Genomic DNA, 14,050 nt, shown 5'->3' on the forward strand with positions numbered 1-14,050 from the left:
ACATAAACATTACATTTACATTTTACATTTTAGTCATTTAGCAGACGCTCTTATCCAGAGCGACTTACATTTCATTTCATAAATTTTTTTTTTTCCCCCCGTACTGGCCCCCCGTGGGAATCGAACCCACAACCCTGGCGTTGCAAACACCATGCGTTGCAAACACCATGCTCTACCAACTGAGCTACACTAAAGAACAAAACAACAAACCGTGACGCAGAGGTGAAACATACACTACTCAAAAAACAATCTCCCACAAACCCAGGTGGGGGAAAAAAACCTACTTAAGTATGATCTCCAATTAGAGACAACGAGGACCAGCTGCCTCTAATTGGAGATCATCCCAAACAAAACCCCAACATTGAAATACAAAACTAGAACCTGACAACATAGAAATAGAAAACATAGAAAAAAAACCTGTCACGCCCTGACCTACTCTACCATAGAAAAAAACGGTAACGGTTGTCGTCGGGAATGGAGGACCAAAACGCAGCAGGAATGTGGATGCTCATCTTGTATTTATTTTAAAATAAAGTGAACACCAAAATAACAAAAAAATGAAGAACTCACGAACAACAAAACAGTCTTGTCATGCTCACACAGGCAAAACAATCTCCCACAGCACTACACCAAACAATTACCCATATATAGGACTCTCAATCAGAGGCAACGAGAAAGCACCTGCCTCCAATTGAGAGTCCAACCCCCCAGAACCTACACATTGAAATACCACAAACCAGAAAGAACATAGAAATACAAAACATAGACCAAAACCCGGAAATAATAAATCAAAAACCCTACTACAAAAATCACCACCCCGAACCACATAAACAAAATACCCTCTGCCACGTCCTGACCAAACTACGATAACAAATAACCCTTATACTGGTCAGGACGTGACAATAACATCTTTCTATGGTCAGGACATGACACATTGAAAACCTCCCTGGTCTTTGTGGTTGAATCTGTGTTTGAAATGCATTACTCGATTGAGGGACCTTACAGATAATTGTATATGTGGGGTACAGATATTTTAAAAATTTTATTTATTTTTTATTTCACCTTTATTTAACAAAGTAGGCAAGTTGAGAACAAGTTCTCATTTACAACTGCGACCTGGCCAAGATAAAGCAAAGCAGTTCGACACATATAACAACACAGAATGGAGTAAAACAAACATACAGTCAATAATACAGTAGAAAAATAAGTCTATATACAATGTGAGCAAATGAGGTGAGATAAGGGAGATAAAGGCAATAAATAGGCCATGGTGGCGAAGTAAATACAATATAGAAATTAAAACACTGGAATGGTAGATTTGACAGTAGATGAGTGTGCAAAGTAAACTAAAGAACAAAACAACAAACCGTGACGCAGAGGTGAAACATACACTACTCAAAAAACAATCTCCCACAAACCCAGGTGGGAAAAAACCCTACTTAAGTATGATCTCCAATTAGAGACAACGCAAAGGAGCGCAAAGGAGTAAAATAAATAAATACAGTAGGGGAAGTGGGAGTTGTTTGGGCTATTTATAGATGGGCTATGTACAGGTATATGGGGTAGTCATTCAAAAATCTTATTATCCACTATTATTGAACGAGGAATGAGTACATGCAACTTATGCGATTTGTTAAGCACATGTTTACTCCTGAACTTATTTAGGTTTCCCATAACAAAGGGGTTGAATACTTATTGACTCAAGACATTACAGCTCCAATTTTTTTATTGATTTCTGAAATGTTCTCGAAACAAAATTATATTTTGCCATTATATTTTGCCATTAATCTCAATTTAATGAATTTTAAATTCAGCACTGTTTGGATGAAGTGGGACAGACAGTAATGCCACATTAACAGTTATCAGTGAGTAGGTCCATTTTGGAGCCAATGAGAGAGAGGCCTTATGAATAGTGACTGAGAAACACATGCAGGCACGCTCATACACATGTTCACACATAGGGAGAGATAGTAGAGACAGGATGCCCTGTGGGTGTTCAGATGCTGTTTGAGAGAGGGGGATGAAAGCAGGAAAGTCCGAGCAGTAGGCAGGCAGGGGAATGAAAAACTCAGTTTGATGTCCAGAATACGACAGTAGGTATGGAGACAACAAGGGAAAGAGAGAGAGAGAAATAAAAAGAAACGAGAGAAGAAAAGAAAGGGTTGAGGAGGGGATCCTGCTGGTTCCTTTCATAATGAGGGGCTCCCGCTCCTGCTGTGTGTGTGCGGCGTGTGTGCGTTTGTGCGTGTGTGTTCATGTGTGTGTGCGTGTGTGTGTTCATGTGTGTGCGTAAGCCAGTGCTATGTTAGAAGGATTTAGTCAGATGTACTCCCATTAACTGTGTAACACAGTATGTATGAGGGACTGTACCATGGAAAGCTTAAAACACTAAGCTCAATTGAGCTCCTGTACCATTGTGCATTATTTAACTAGGGGATTTGTGTTATCAATGTGACTTCCAGTATGGGCCTATGTCTTTGTGGAAGCTCTACTCTAGTTGTTCTAGCGCCACTCGTGTAGCTTATGTTGCTCATCAATAGTGTGTGTGTGTGTGTGTGTGTGTGTGTGTGTGTGTGTGTGTGTGTGTGTGTGTGTGTGTGTGTGTGTGTGTGTGTGTGTGTGTGTGTGTGTGCTCCATGTCAGTCAGTGTGTCTGTGGGTCACAGTTGGAGCGTCTATTTCCCATCTGTTCGTCGTCCCCCCCCCACACACACACACTACACACACACTTTCTCTTTGTTTTCTGTAAATCGGATTATCTACCCCACGTCAGTTAATGGGACCCCCATGCAGCTAAACCCCCACTTCCCCTCCCACATACACACCCCACCCACCCACCCACCCACTCACACAGACAGACCCCACTCCCCTCACACACACACTAAAAAACACCCACGCACACCCTTCACCCTCCAAAACATACACACACACACACACACACACACACACACACACACACACACACACACACACACACACACACACACACACACACACACACACACACACACACACACACACACACTCTTTTGAGCTCCTGCTGTGGGATCAGATTGGTTCATGGAGTCACTAATTACTCCATAATTGCCCCTCTCTGTCTGCCCAGCTGCCTCATGGGTAAAACACAAGGGTTAAGGTACATTGATCAGACCGGACTGTATTTGGCCTGGCAGAGAGAGAGAATCCAATGGGTACAGACGTCAGTTCAACAATCTAGTTTTGATTTACATCTTGTTGAGTTATCAACTAACATGAATTCAACGTGAAATCAACAACAAATGTCACCCTGTCACCTTGAAATAAAGAAAATATCCCTTATCAATGACGTTTTTGCAAATCCAATCAGTTTTCCACGTTGATACAAAGTCATCAAATATATATATATATATATATAATTATTTTTTTTGCTAAAATGAAGTGGAAACGATGTTCAACCACTTTTTGCCCAGTGGGAAGGAGAGGTAATAGGGATGGAGGGACTTGGGGGTGGGGGTGGAGAAGGCCATGAAGACAGAGAGTAAAGAGAGAAGAGAGACAGGAGAGAGGAAGTGACCGACAGACATGCTGGCTAGGTGTGACAGTCCCAAGCCCACATAGACACTCCCTGTGTATTCTTCCCATGACAATCAATCCTACTCTTCTAGACACTAATAGCTACTGAAGAGCATAGCGTAAGGGTTCCTGATGTATCTACTTCATGTGCTCATTCATTCTCTCTCGCTTCGTTAGGAGCGTTGTTGGTGTTGGCTCATACATAGCGTTATTTTAGTCTACTTCTCCCTTCAAACCCTTGTCATAGCATGAGACCAGGGTTGCCAAATAAGTTTTTATCTACTTCTACACTCTTCAGCCAACAACATACCACTTCAGACAGGGTCACTCTTTCCAGTTAGACATGCAGAGAGAGAGAGGGAGGGGGAGGGAGGGAGGGAGGGTGGGTGGGTGGGTGGGTGGGGGGGAGGAGAGAGAGAGATCTCTTCTGAGAATTTCTAAAATGGATTGACCACTGACCTCTATCTGCAGTGTGTGGGTCACATTGGGTCTTGGTGTCTGACCCTGGAGGAATCTCTCACACACACTGCAACGTATCTCTCTCTCTCTCTCTGTCTTTCTCTCTCACACGCAATGTTTTTTTTCTTTATGTTATGTCGTATTTGTGCATCTCTGAGCGATGTTCTATCCATTCCAGGGGTTATTTGAGGTTCTGGGAGATGTATCCTTTAATTTTAACTCCTCTCTCTGTCTCTCTAACATACCAACACCATCCTTTCATCCCCATCTCTCTCCTTATTACCACTACCAAACAGGAGCCATATTCCCAACACTCCACCCACACACCCAACTAGCTTTTCCCACAGGCTAATTCTGATATGAATTGAAAATAGTATGCCCAAATCTGCTCCTGTCCAAGTTCACTGCACACTACACTACATCAGTGTTCCTGCAGTATTTATCTCTCTAGTGTATTCTCTCTTTACACACACACACACACACACACACACACACACACACACACACACACACACACACACACACACACACACACACACACACACACACACACACACAGATCATGTTTCATTCTGTAAATCCACTCTCTGTATGTGAAGACGTTTTCCTCCACTCTCTGTATGTGAAGACGTTTTCCTCCACTCTCTGTATGTGAAGACGTTTTCCTCCACTCTCTGTATGTGAAGACGTTTTCCTCCACTCTCTGTATGTGAAGACGTTTTCCTCCACTCTTTGTATGTGAAGACGTTTTCCTCCACTCTCTGTATGTGAAGACGTTTTCCTCCACTCTGTATGTGAAGACGTTTTCCTCCACTCTCTGTATGTGAAGACGTTTTCCTCCACTCTCTGTATGTGAAGACATTTTCCTCCACTCTCTGTATGTGAAGACATTTTCCTCCACTCTCCGTATGTGAAGACGTTTTCCTCCACTCTCTGTATGTGAACACCTTTTCCTCCACTCTCTCAGTGGAGAAGCCCATTCCCCCTCAGGAGACTGAAAAGATTTGACATGGGTCCTCAGAGCAACCTGACTGGTTTCATCACCGCCTGGTATGACAACTGCTCAGCCTCCGACCGCAAGGCACTACAAAGGGTAGTGAGTACGGCCCAGTACATTACTGGGGCAAGCTTCCTGCTATCCAGGACCTCAATACCAGGCGGTGTCGGAGGAAGGCCCTAAAAATTACCAAAGACTCCAGCCATCCTAGTCATCGACTGTTCTCTCTGTTACCGCACGGCAAGCGGTACTGGAGCGCCAAGTCTAGGTCCAAAAGGCTTCTTAACAGGTTCTACACCCAAGCCATAAGACTCCTGAACAGCTAATCAGATGGCTATCTGCCTCGAGGTTGCAGCTGTAGAACCTTTGGAGATCTCAGGACCCATGCCAAACATTTCTAGTTTCCTGAGGGGTAATAGGCTTTGTCGTGCCCTCTTCACGACTGTCTTGGTGTTTGGACCATTCTAGTTTGTTGTTGCTGTGGACACCAAGGAACTTGAAGCTCTCAACCTGCTCCAATATAGCCCCGTCGATGAGAATGGGGGCGTGCTCGGTCCTCCTTTTCCTGTAGTCCACAATCATCTCCTTAGTCTTGGTTACGTTGAGGGATAGGTTGTTATTCTGGCACCACCTGGCCAGGTCTCTGACCTCCTCCCTATAGGCTGTCTCGTCGTTGTCGGTGATCAGGCCAACCACTGTTGTGTCGTCTGCAAACTTAATGATGGTGTTGGAGTCGTGCCTGGCCATGCAGTCGTGGGTGAACAGGGAGTGCAGGAAGGGACTGAGCACGCACCCCTGGGGAGCTCCAGTGTTGAGGATCAGCGTGGCAGATGTGTTGCTACCTACCCTCACCACCTGGGGGCGGCCCATCAGGAAGTCCAGGATCCAGTTGCAGAGGGAGGTGTTTAGTCCCAGGATCCTTAGCTTAGTGATGAGCTTTGAGGGTACTATGGTGTTGAACGCTGGGCTGTAGTCAATGAATAGCATTCTCACATAAGTGTTCCTTTTGTCCAGGTGAGAAATGGCAGTGTGGAGTGCAATAGAGATTGCATCATCTGTGGATCTGTTTGGGCGGTATGAAAATTGGAGTGGGTCTAGGGTTTCTGGGATAATGGTGTTGCTGTGAGCCAATACAACCTTTCAAAGCACTTCATGGCTACGGACGTGAGCGCTACGGGTCTGTAGTCATTTAGGCAGGTTGCCTTTGTGTTCTTTTGCACAGGGACTATGGTGGTCTGCTTGAAACATGTTGGTATTACAGACTCAATCAGGGACATGTTGAAAATGTAAGTGAAGACACCTGCCAGTTGGTCAGCACATGCCCGGAGCACACGTTCTGGTAATCCGTCTGGCCCCGCAGCCTTGTGTATGTCGACCTGTTTCAAGGTCTTACTCACGTCGGCTACGGAGAGCGTGATCACACAGTCGTCCGGAACAGCTGATGCTCTCATGCATGCCTCAGTGTTGCTTGCCTCGAAGCGAGCATAGAAGTGATTAAGCTCGTCTGGTAGGTTCGTGTCACTGGGCAGCTCGTGGCTGTGCTTCCCTTTGTAGTCTGTAATAGTTTGCAAGCCCTGCCACATAAGACGAGCGTCGGAGCCAGTGAAGTACGATTCAATCTTAGCCCTGTATTTACGATTTTCCTGTTTGATGGTTCGGCGCAGGGCATAGCAGGATTTCTTGTAAGCTTCCGTGTTAGAGTCCCGCACCTTGAAAGCGGCAGCTCTACCCTTTAGCTCAGTGCGAATGTTGCCTGTAATCCATGGCTTCTGGTTGGGGTATGTACGTACAGTCACTGTGGGGACAACGTCCTCGATGCACTTATTGATGAAGCCAGTGACTGATGTGGTGTACTCCTCAATGCCATCGGAAGAATCCCGGAACATGTTCATGTCTGTGATAGCAAAACAGTCTTGTAGTTTAGCATCTGCTTCATCTGACCACTTTTTTATAGACCGAGTCACTGGTGCTTCCTGCTTTAATTTTTGCTTGTAAGCAGGAATCAGGAGGATAGAGTTGTGGTCGGATTTACCAAATGGAGGGCGAGGGAGAGCTTTGTACGCCTCTCTGTGTGGTGTGGAGTACAGGTGATCTAGAAGTTTTTTTCCCTCTGGTTGCACATTTAACATGTTGATAGAAATTTGGTAGAACTGATTTAAGTTTCCCTGCATTAAAGTCTCCGGCCACTAGGAGCGCCGCCTCTGAGTGAGTGGTTTCCTGTTTGCTTATTTCCTTATACAGCTGACTGAGTGCGGTCTTAGTGCCAGCATCTGTCTGTGGTGGTAAATAAACAGCCACAAAAAGTTTAGCTGAAAACTCTGTAGGCAAGTAGTGTGGCCTGCAATTTATCACAATATACTCTACTTCCGGTTAGCAAAATCTAGAGACTTCCTTAGATTTCGTGCACCAGCTGTTGTTTACAAATATGCACAGACCGCCCCCCCTCGTCTTACCGGAGTCTGCTGTTCTATCTTGCCGGTGCAGCGTGTATCCCGCTAGCTGAATATCCATGTCGTCATTCAGCCACGATTCCGTGAAACATAGGATATTACAGTTTTTGATGTCCTGTTGGTAGGATAATCGTGATTGTACCTCGTCTAAGTGTGTACATGTACATATTACCTCAATTACCTCGACTAACCTGTACCCCCGCACATTGACTCTGTACCGGTTTATTTAGTAAATACTTAAACACTTATTTTTCTTAAAAATGCATTATTGGTTAAGAGCTTGTAAGTAAGCATTTTACTGTAAGGTCTACACCTGTTGTATTCGGCGCATGTGACAAATACCATTTGATTTGATTTGATGATATTTTGCAGTCATGTGTGTAAGTGTATCCAGTAAAGATCTCCCCTGACCTATTATGTAAGGCTGTCAGTGTGTGTATGTCTTCTACATAGTATGGAATACTACAGCGTAAGGTCAACTGTACCATACTGAACAGGCCTGATCCTGTTAGCACACAGTCTACATGTCATTAGAAATAGTAGCAGATTCATTGTAGTGATACTTGCCACTTTAGCTAGTGACCACAACATCACACACGACTATGAATGCCAAGGCCTAATAGTATATGGAGGTTTTTATTAGACATAGACGGCACTGAATGAATCCCAAATGGATATTAATGTAGCCTCTTCTATTGTAGCCTGATCTCCCAGACTACTGTTACTGCATGCTGTGGAGCAGAGTGGAGAATGGTAGGAGGGAGAGACCTCCCCACTGTTAGTGCATGCTGTGGAGCAGAGTGGAGAATGGTAGCAGGGAGAGACCTCCCCACTGTTACTGCATGTTGTGCAGCAGAGTGGACAATGGTAGCAGTGAGAGACCTCCCCACTCTAACTGCATGCTGTGGAGCAGAGTGGAGAATGGTAGCAGGGAGAGACCTCCCCACTGTTAGTGCATGCTGTGGAGCAGAGTGGAGAATGGTAGCAGGGAGAGACCTCCCCACTGTTACTGCATGCTGTGGAGCAGAGTGGAGAATGGTAGCAGGGAGAGACCTCCCCACTGTTACTGTCTGCTGGGGAGCAGAGTGGAGAATGGTAGCAGGGAGAGACCTCCCCACTGTTAGTGCATGCTGTGGAGCAGAGTGGACAATGGTAGCAGTGAGAGACCTCCCCACTCTAACTGCATGCTGTGGAGCAGAGTGGAGAATGGTAGCAGGGAGAGACCTCCCCACTGTTACTGCATGCTGGGGAGCAGAGTGGAGAATGGTAGCAGGGAGAGACCTCCCCACTGTTACTGTATGCTGGGGAGCAGAGTGGAGAATGGTAGCAGGGAGAGACCTCCCCACTGTTACTGCATGCTGTGGAGCAGAGTGGAGAATGGTAGCAGGGAGAGACCTCCCCACTGTTACTGCATGCTGGGGAGCAGAGTGGAGAATGGTTGCAGTGAGAGACCTCCCCACTGTTACTGTCTGCTGGGGAGCAGAGTGGAGAATGGTAGCAGGGAGAGACCTCCCCACTGTCACTGCATGCTGGGGAGCAGAGTGGACAATGGTAGCAGAGATATCGCAGAGTGGAGAATGGTAGCAGGGAGAGACCTCCCCACTGTTAGTGCATGCTGTGGAGCAGAGTGGAGAATGGTAGCAGGGAGAGACCTCCCCACTGTCACTGTCTGCTGGGGAGCAGAGTGGAGAATGGTAGCAGTGAGAGACCTCCCCACTGTTACTGCATGCTGGGGAGTAGAGTGGGGAATGGTAGCAGGGAGAGGGGTGAGACCTCCCCACTGTCACTATCCCCCCAGGAACCATTCTCTGTCCATCTACCTCTCTCTCTCTCTCTCTCTCTCTCTCTCTCTCTCTCTCTCTCTCTCTCCCCCCTTCTCTCATTGATATCTAAGACACTGTGTGCATCCTAATGTTCCAGTTGAATGTAGACTCCACTGAGCTGCCTGCCAGAAAGGTCACTCTGTTCTTTCTGACTTAGAGTATCCTTCTATATTCTACACATTGTGTTCTACTCTGTCCTCAATAAACCGTCTGTCAGGCTGTTTGTTCATTACTATGAAAATGGCCAATCTTCATTTCATACGCAACAGTACAGTCGTTTTCATACATGGAGATTTGCACCTGACAAGGCCTTGTGTGGTCCTTGAAGATGTACCTCTGGGAATGGCACAATCCCAGCATGACGTGTTGTCCCTGTACCATGTTTAGAAAGACACTGTTTTTCTCAGTGTGTGGTTTTGTGTCTCTCAGTGAGTATAAGGTGTGTTTGGGGTTAGTCACAGACTGTTGCCTCTTGCTGTTGTCTGTCTGTTTGTTTATCTGTGTGTGTTATCTGTCTGGGACATCACAGGAAAGGTGTGCTCCAGCACTGATAAAGACCTGCCTGGACGCCACTCAGCTGTCTTCACTTTTTTACCTTTCTTTTGAAACGATCAGAAGCTCAGGGCTTTATGCAAACACAGACACATACACACACATCTGTAGGCTTCATTTAATTACAGGAGCTGGTAGGTTCAGTTAAAGGACGGACAATCTGGACTCAACTCCACAGCTGGAATCCACACCCATCTATTTACCTCCCTCCATCCTTTCCCTCTCATCAATCGCTCTCTCCTTCTTTCCATTGCCCTGACTGGTCTGTGTGTGTGTGTGTGTGTGTGTGTGTGTGTGTGTGTGTGTGTGTGTGTGTGTGTGTGTGTGTGTGTGTGTGTGTGTGTGTGTGTGTGTGTGTGTGTGTGTGTGTGTGTGTGTGTGTGTGTGTGTGTGTGTGTGTGTGTGTGTGTTACGTAACATGCCACACACACATCTTTGATATGGAGCGTTGAACAGTGTGTGGCATGTGTATGTAACGTTACACCTTTTGGTGGCCCCCTTGCCTTTCCCATCAGCAAACATTCTCTCGTCTTATCTTATGCTGTTCTTTGAACTTTCCTATTTTGTTTTAGACTCGTTTTTATATAGTTATAGGTGTTTGACATAAAAACGTGTGTATTTAAACTCAACATAATAATGTGAAAGTGCCTCAATAACTAATCATCACCTCCCTCTCTCCTTCTCCCTCTCCCTCCCTCTCTTTCCCTCTCCCTCCCTCTCTTTCCCTCTCCCTCCCTCTCTTTCCCTCTCCCTCCCTCTCTTTCCCTCTCCCTCCCTCTCTTTCCCTCTCCCTCCCTCTCTCCTTCTCCCTCTCCCTCCCTCTCTTTCCCTCTCCCTCCCTCTCTTTCCCTCTCCCTCCCTCTCTTTCCCTCTCCCTCCCTCTCTTTCCCTCTCCCTCCCTCTCTTTCCCTCTCCCTCCCTCTCTTTCCCTCTCCCTCTCCCTCCCTCTCTCCCTCTCCCTCTCCTTCCCTCTCCCTCCCTCTCCTTCCCTCTCCATCTCTCTCCCTCTCCCTCTCCCTCTTTCCCTCTCCCTCTCTCCCTCTCCCTCCCTCTCTTTCCCTCTCCCTCCCTCTCTTTCCCTCTCCCTCTCTCTCTCTCCCTCCCTCTCTTTCCCTCTCCCTCCCTCTCTTTCCCTCTCCCTCTCCCTCTTTCCCTCTCCCTCCCTCTCTTTCCCTCTCCCTCTTTCCCTCTCCCTCTTTCCCTCTCCCCCTCTCCCTCCCTCTCTCTCTCTCCTTCTCCCTGTCTCTATCTCTCTCTCTCTGCAGTGTGCTGGGCCGTCGTGACAGTGACAGTGACTCCCAAGGTGGAGGTGATCAAGGGAGAGTCAGCCAGTCTGCCCTGCACCTTCAAAATCCCTCCCTCCCCGAACAACATCGTAGAGTGGTTCATTGTAAGTCTCCTACTACTTTACTCCTGGCTTCCCACATAAAAAAAAATACTACAGTTTACTATATAATACTACAGTGCTTACTATAGAATTCAGTAGTAAACTGTAGTATACTGTAGAATACTAAATACCCAAATCAAATCAAATCAAATTGTATTTGTCACATGCGCCGAATACAACAGGTATAGACCTTACAGTGAAATGCTTACTTACAAGCCCTTAACCAACAATGCACTTCAATAAATAAAGTTAAGAAAATATTGACTAAATAAACTAAAGTAACAAATAAATCAAAAGTAACACAATAAAATGACATAACAATAACGAGGCTATATACAGGGGGTACCGGTACTGAGTCAATGTGCGGGGCTAGTACAGGTTAGTCGAGGTAATTTGTACATGTAGGTAGAGGTAATGTGATACACTGTAGTATCCCTCGATAATGTATAGTACTTACTATACTAGATGTTGTACTATACTGTAGAATACTATAGTAAATACTACAGTATTATCTGCAAAAGAAACACTGTACTAAATACTACAGTAATATCCACAAAAACACTACAGTAAATACTACAGTATTTAATTTCCATATACCCTGCCCATTCCCCTCCACATATCCCAATTTGTGCCACCCTTAATTGAGAAACCTACATGCCAAGTATGGACCGTAATTTTGTGTTCCATACAAAGAGAAAGCCTCCACTTCTATGTCAAAGATAATAAAACAAAAACGCTATAGGAAACACCACAGTAATGTCCGTAAAAACACTACAGTAAATACTACAGTATACTACAATCTGCAAAACACTACATTAATTACTATAGTATATACTACAGTTTTCTTTTACTACAGTATTTATACTATAGTTAACAGTAAATACTACAGTATACTACAGAATTTACTACAGACTTTTGTCCGCAAAAACACTATACTGTAGGGAATGCTACAGTAAATACCGCAAAAACACTGCGGTATTTACTATAGTATTTATCCAGTATTTTTTGTTGTATTTTTTCATGTGGAGTTGGTGCACTTTGGCCTAATATCTTTTGACTCTCTGTATTCGGCAGAACCACTGAAACATTTTTCCCTCATCAATCTACACACAATACCCCATAATGACAAAGCGAAAACAGGTTTTTAGACATTTTTGCTAATTTGCTAAAAAACTAAAATAACTTATTTACCTAAGCATTCAGACCCTTTGCTATGAGACTCAAAATTTTGCTCAGGTGCATTCTGTTTCCATTGATAATCCTTGAGATGTTTCTGCAACTTGATTGAGTCCACCTGTGGTAAATTCAATTGATTGGACATGATTTGGAAAGGCACACACCTGTCTATATAAGGTCCCACAGTTAACAGTGTATGTCAGAGCAAAAACCAAGCCACGAGGTCGAAGGAATTGTCCGTAGAGCTCCGAGGCAGGATTTTGTAAAGTCATAGACCTGGTGAAGGGTACCAAAAACATTTTGCAGCGTTGAAGGTCCCTAAGAACACAGTGGCCTCCATCATTCTTAAATGGAAGAATTTTGGAACCACCAAGACTCTTCCCATAGCTGGCCGCCCAGCCAAACTGAGCAATCGGGAGAGAAGGGCCTTGGTCAGGAAGGTGACGAAGAACCAGATGATCACTCTGACAGAGCTCCAGAGTTTATCTGTGGAGATGGGTGAACCTTCCAGAAGAACAACCATCTCTGCAGCACTCCACCAATCAGGCCTTAATGGTAGAGTTGCCAGACGGAAGCCACTCCGCTTTGAGTTTGCCAAAGGGCATCTAAAGAACTCTCAGACCATGAGAAACAAGATTCTCTGGTCTGATGAAACCAAGATTGAACTCTTTGGCCTGAATGCCAAGCGTCACGTCTGTAGGTGAAGTGTGGTGGTGGCACCATCATGATTTTGGCACTGAGAGACTAGTCAGGATCAAGGGAAAGATGAGCGGAGCAAAGTACAAAGAGATCCTTGATTAAAACCTCAGACTGGGGCGAAGGTTCACCTTCCAACAGAACACTGACCCTAAGCACACAGTCAAGACATTGCAGGAGTGGTTTCGAGACAAGTCTCGGAATGTCTTTGAGTGGCCCAGCCAGAGCCCGGACTTGAACCTGATCAAACATCTCTGGAGAGACCTGAAAATAGCTGTGCAGCGACGCTCCCCATCCAACCTGACAGAGCTTGAGAGGATCTGCAAAGAAGAATGGGAGAAACTCCCCATGTAATCGCTACCAAAGTGCTTCAGCAAAGTACTGAGTAAAGAGTCTGAATACTTGTAAATGTGATATTTCAGTTTTTTTTGTTAATACATTGGCAAAAAATTCAACAAATCTGTTTTTGCTTTTTCGTTATGGGTTATTGTGTGTAGATTGATGAGGGGGGAAAACTATTAAATCAATTTTAGAATAAGGCTGTAATGTAACAAAATGCGGAAAAGGTCAAGTGGTCTGAATACTTTCAGAAGGCGCTGTACATATCTCTGTGAAGTGTCTGTGTTGTTTATTGAACTTGTGAAAAACATTTCCTCTCTGGCCATCTACCCCTTCCCCTCTCTCCTCTTCCCCTCTCACCACCCTGATTGTTTTTCATCTCATTTCTCTACTTCACTCTCTCTAATCTCCCTCCTCTCTCTCCCTCCCCTCTCTCTTTCCCTCTTCTTCCTCTCCCCCTCTCCCCTCTCTCCTCTTCCCCTCTCTCCCCTTCCCCTCTCTCCTCTCCCCCTCTCTCCTCTTCCCCTCTCTCCTCTTCCCCTCACCAGGAGGAGGGTGGCACCAGGAAGCGTGTTGCGTTCCGCTCCGTGTCGGGCGGCGAGGGGAAGAGTGATGAGGGA

The 14,050-nt window shown here is 45.5% G+C and overlaps 1 protein-coding gene across 2 annotated transcripts in view; it reads left to right on the forward strand.

Moving 5' to 3' along the window:
- LOC106605682 (basal cell adhesion molecule) overlaps window positions 1-14,050 on the forward strand; it is an 83,614-nt gene that overhangs the window by 49,678 nt on the left and 19,886 nt on the right. For both annotated transcript variants that reach the window (XM_014201572.2, XM_014201573.2), the window contains exons 2-3: window positions 11,098-11,222; window positions 13,979-14,050. The exon at window positions 13,979-14,050 is cut by the window's right edge and continues 148 nt beyond it. In XM_014201572.2, coding sequence (XP_014057047.1) covers window positions 11,098-11,222; window positions 13,979-14,050 — 197 coding nt within the window. The remainder of the gene's footprint in view (window positions 1-11,097; window positions 11,223-13,978) is intronic.

Source organism: Salmo salar, chromosome ssa05 (genome assembly GCF_905237065.1).
Source record: "Salmo salar chromosome ssa05, Ssal_v3.1, whole genome shotgun sequence".
Lineage (NCBI taxonomy): Eukaryota > Metazoa > Chordata > Actinopteri > Salmoniformes > Salmonidae > Salmo > Salmo salar.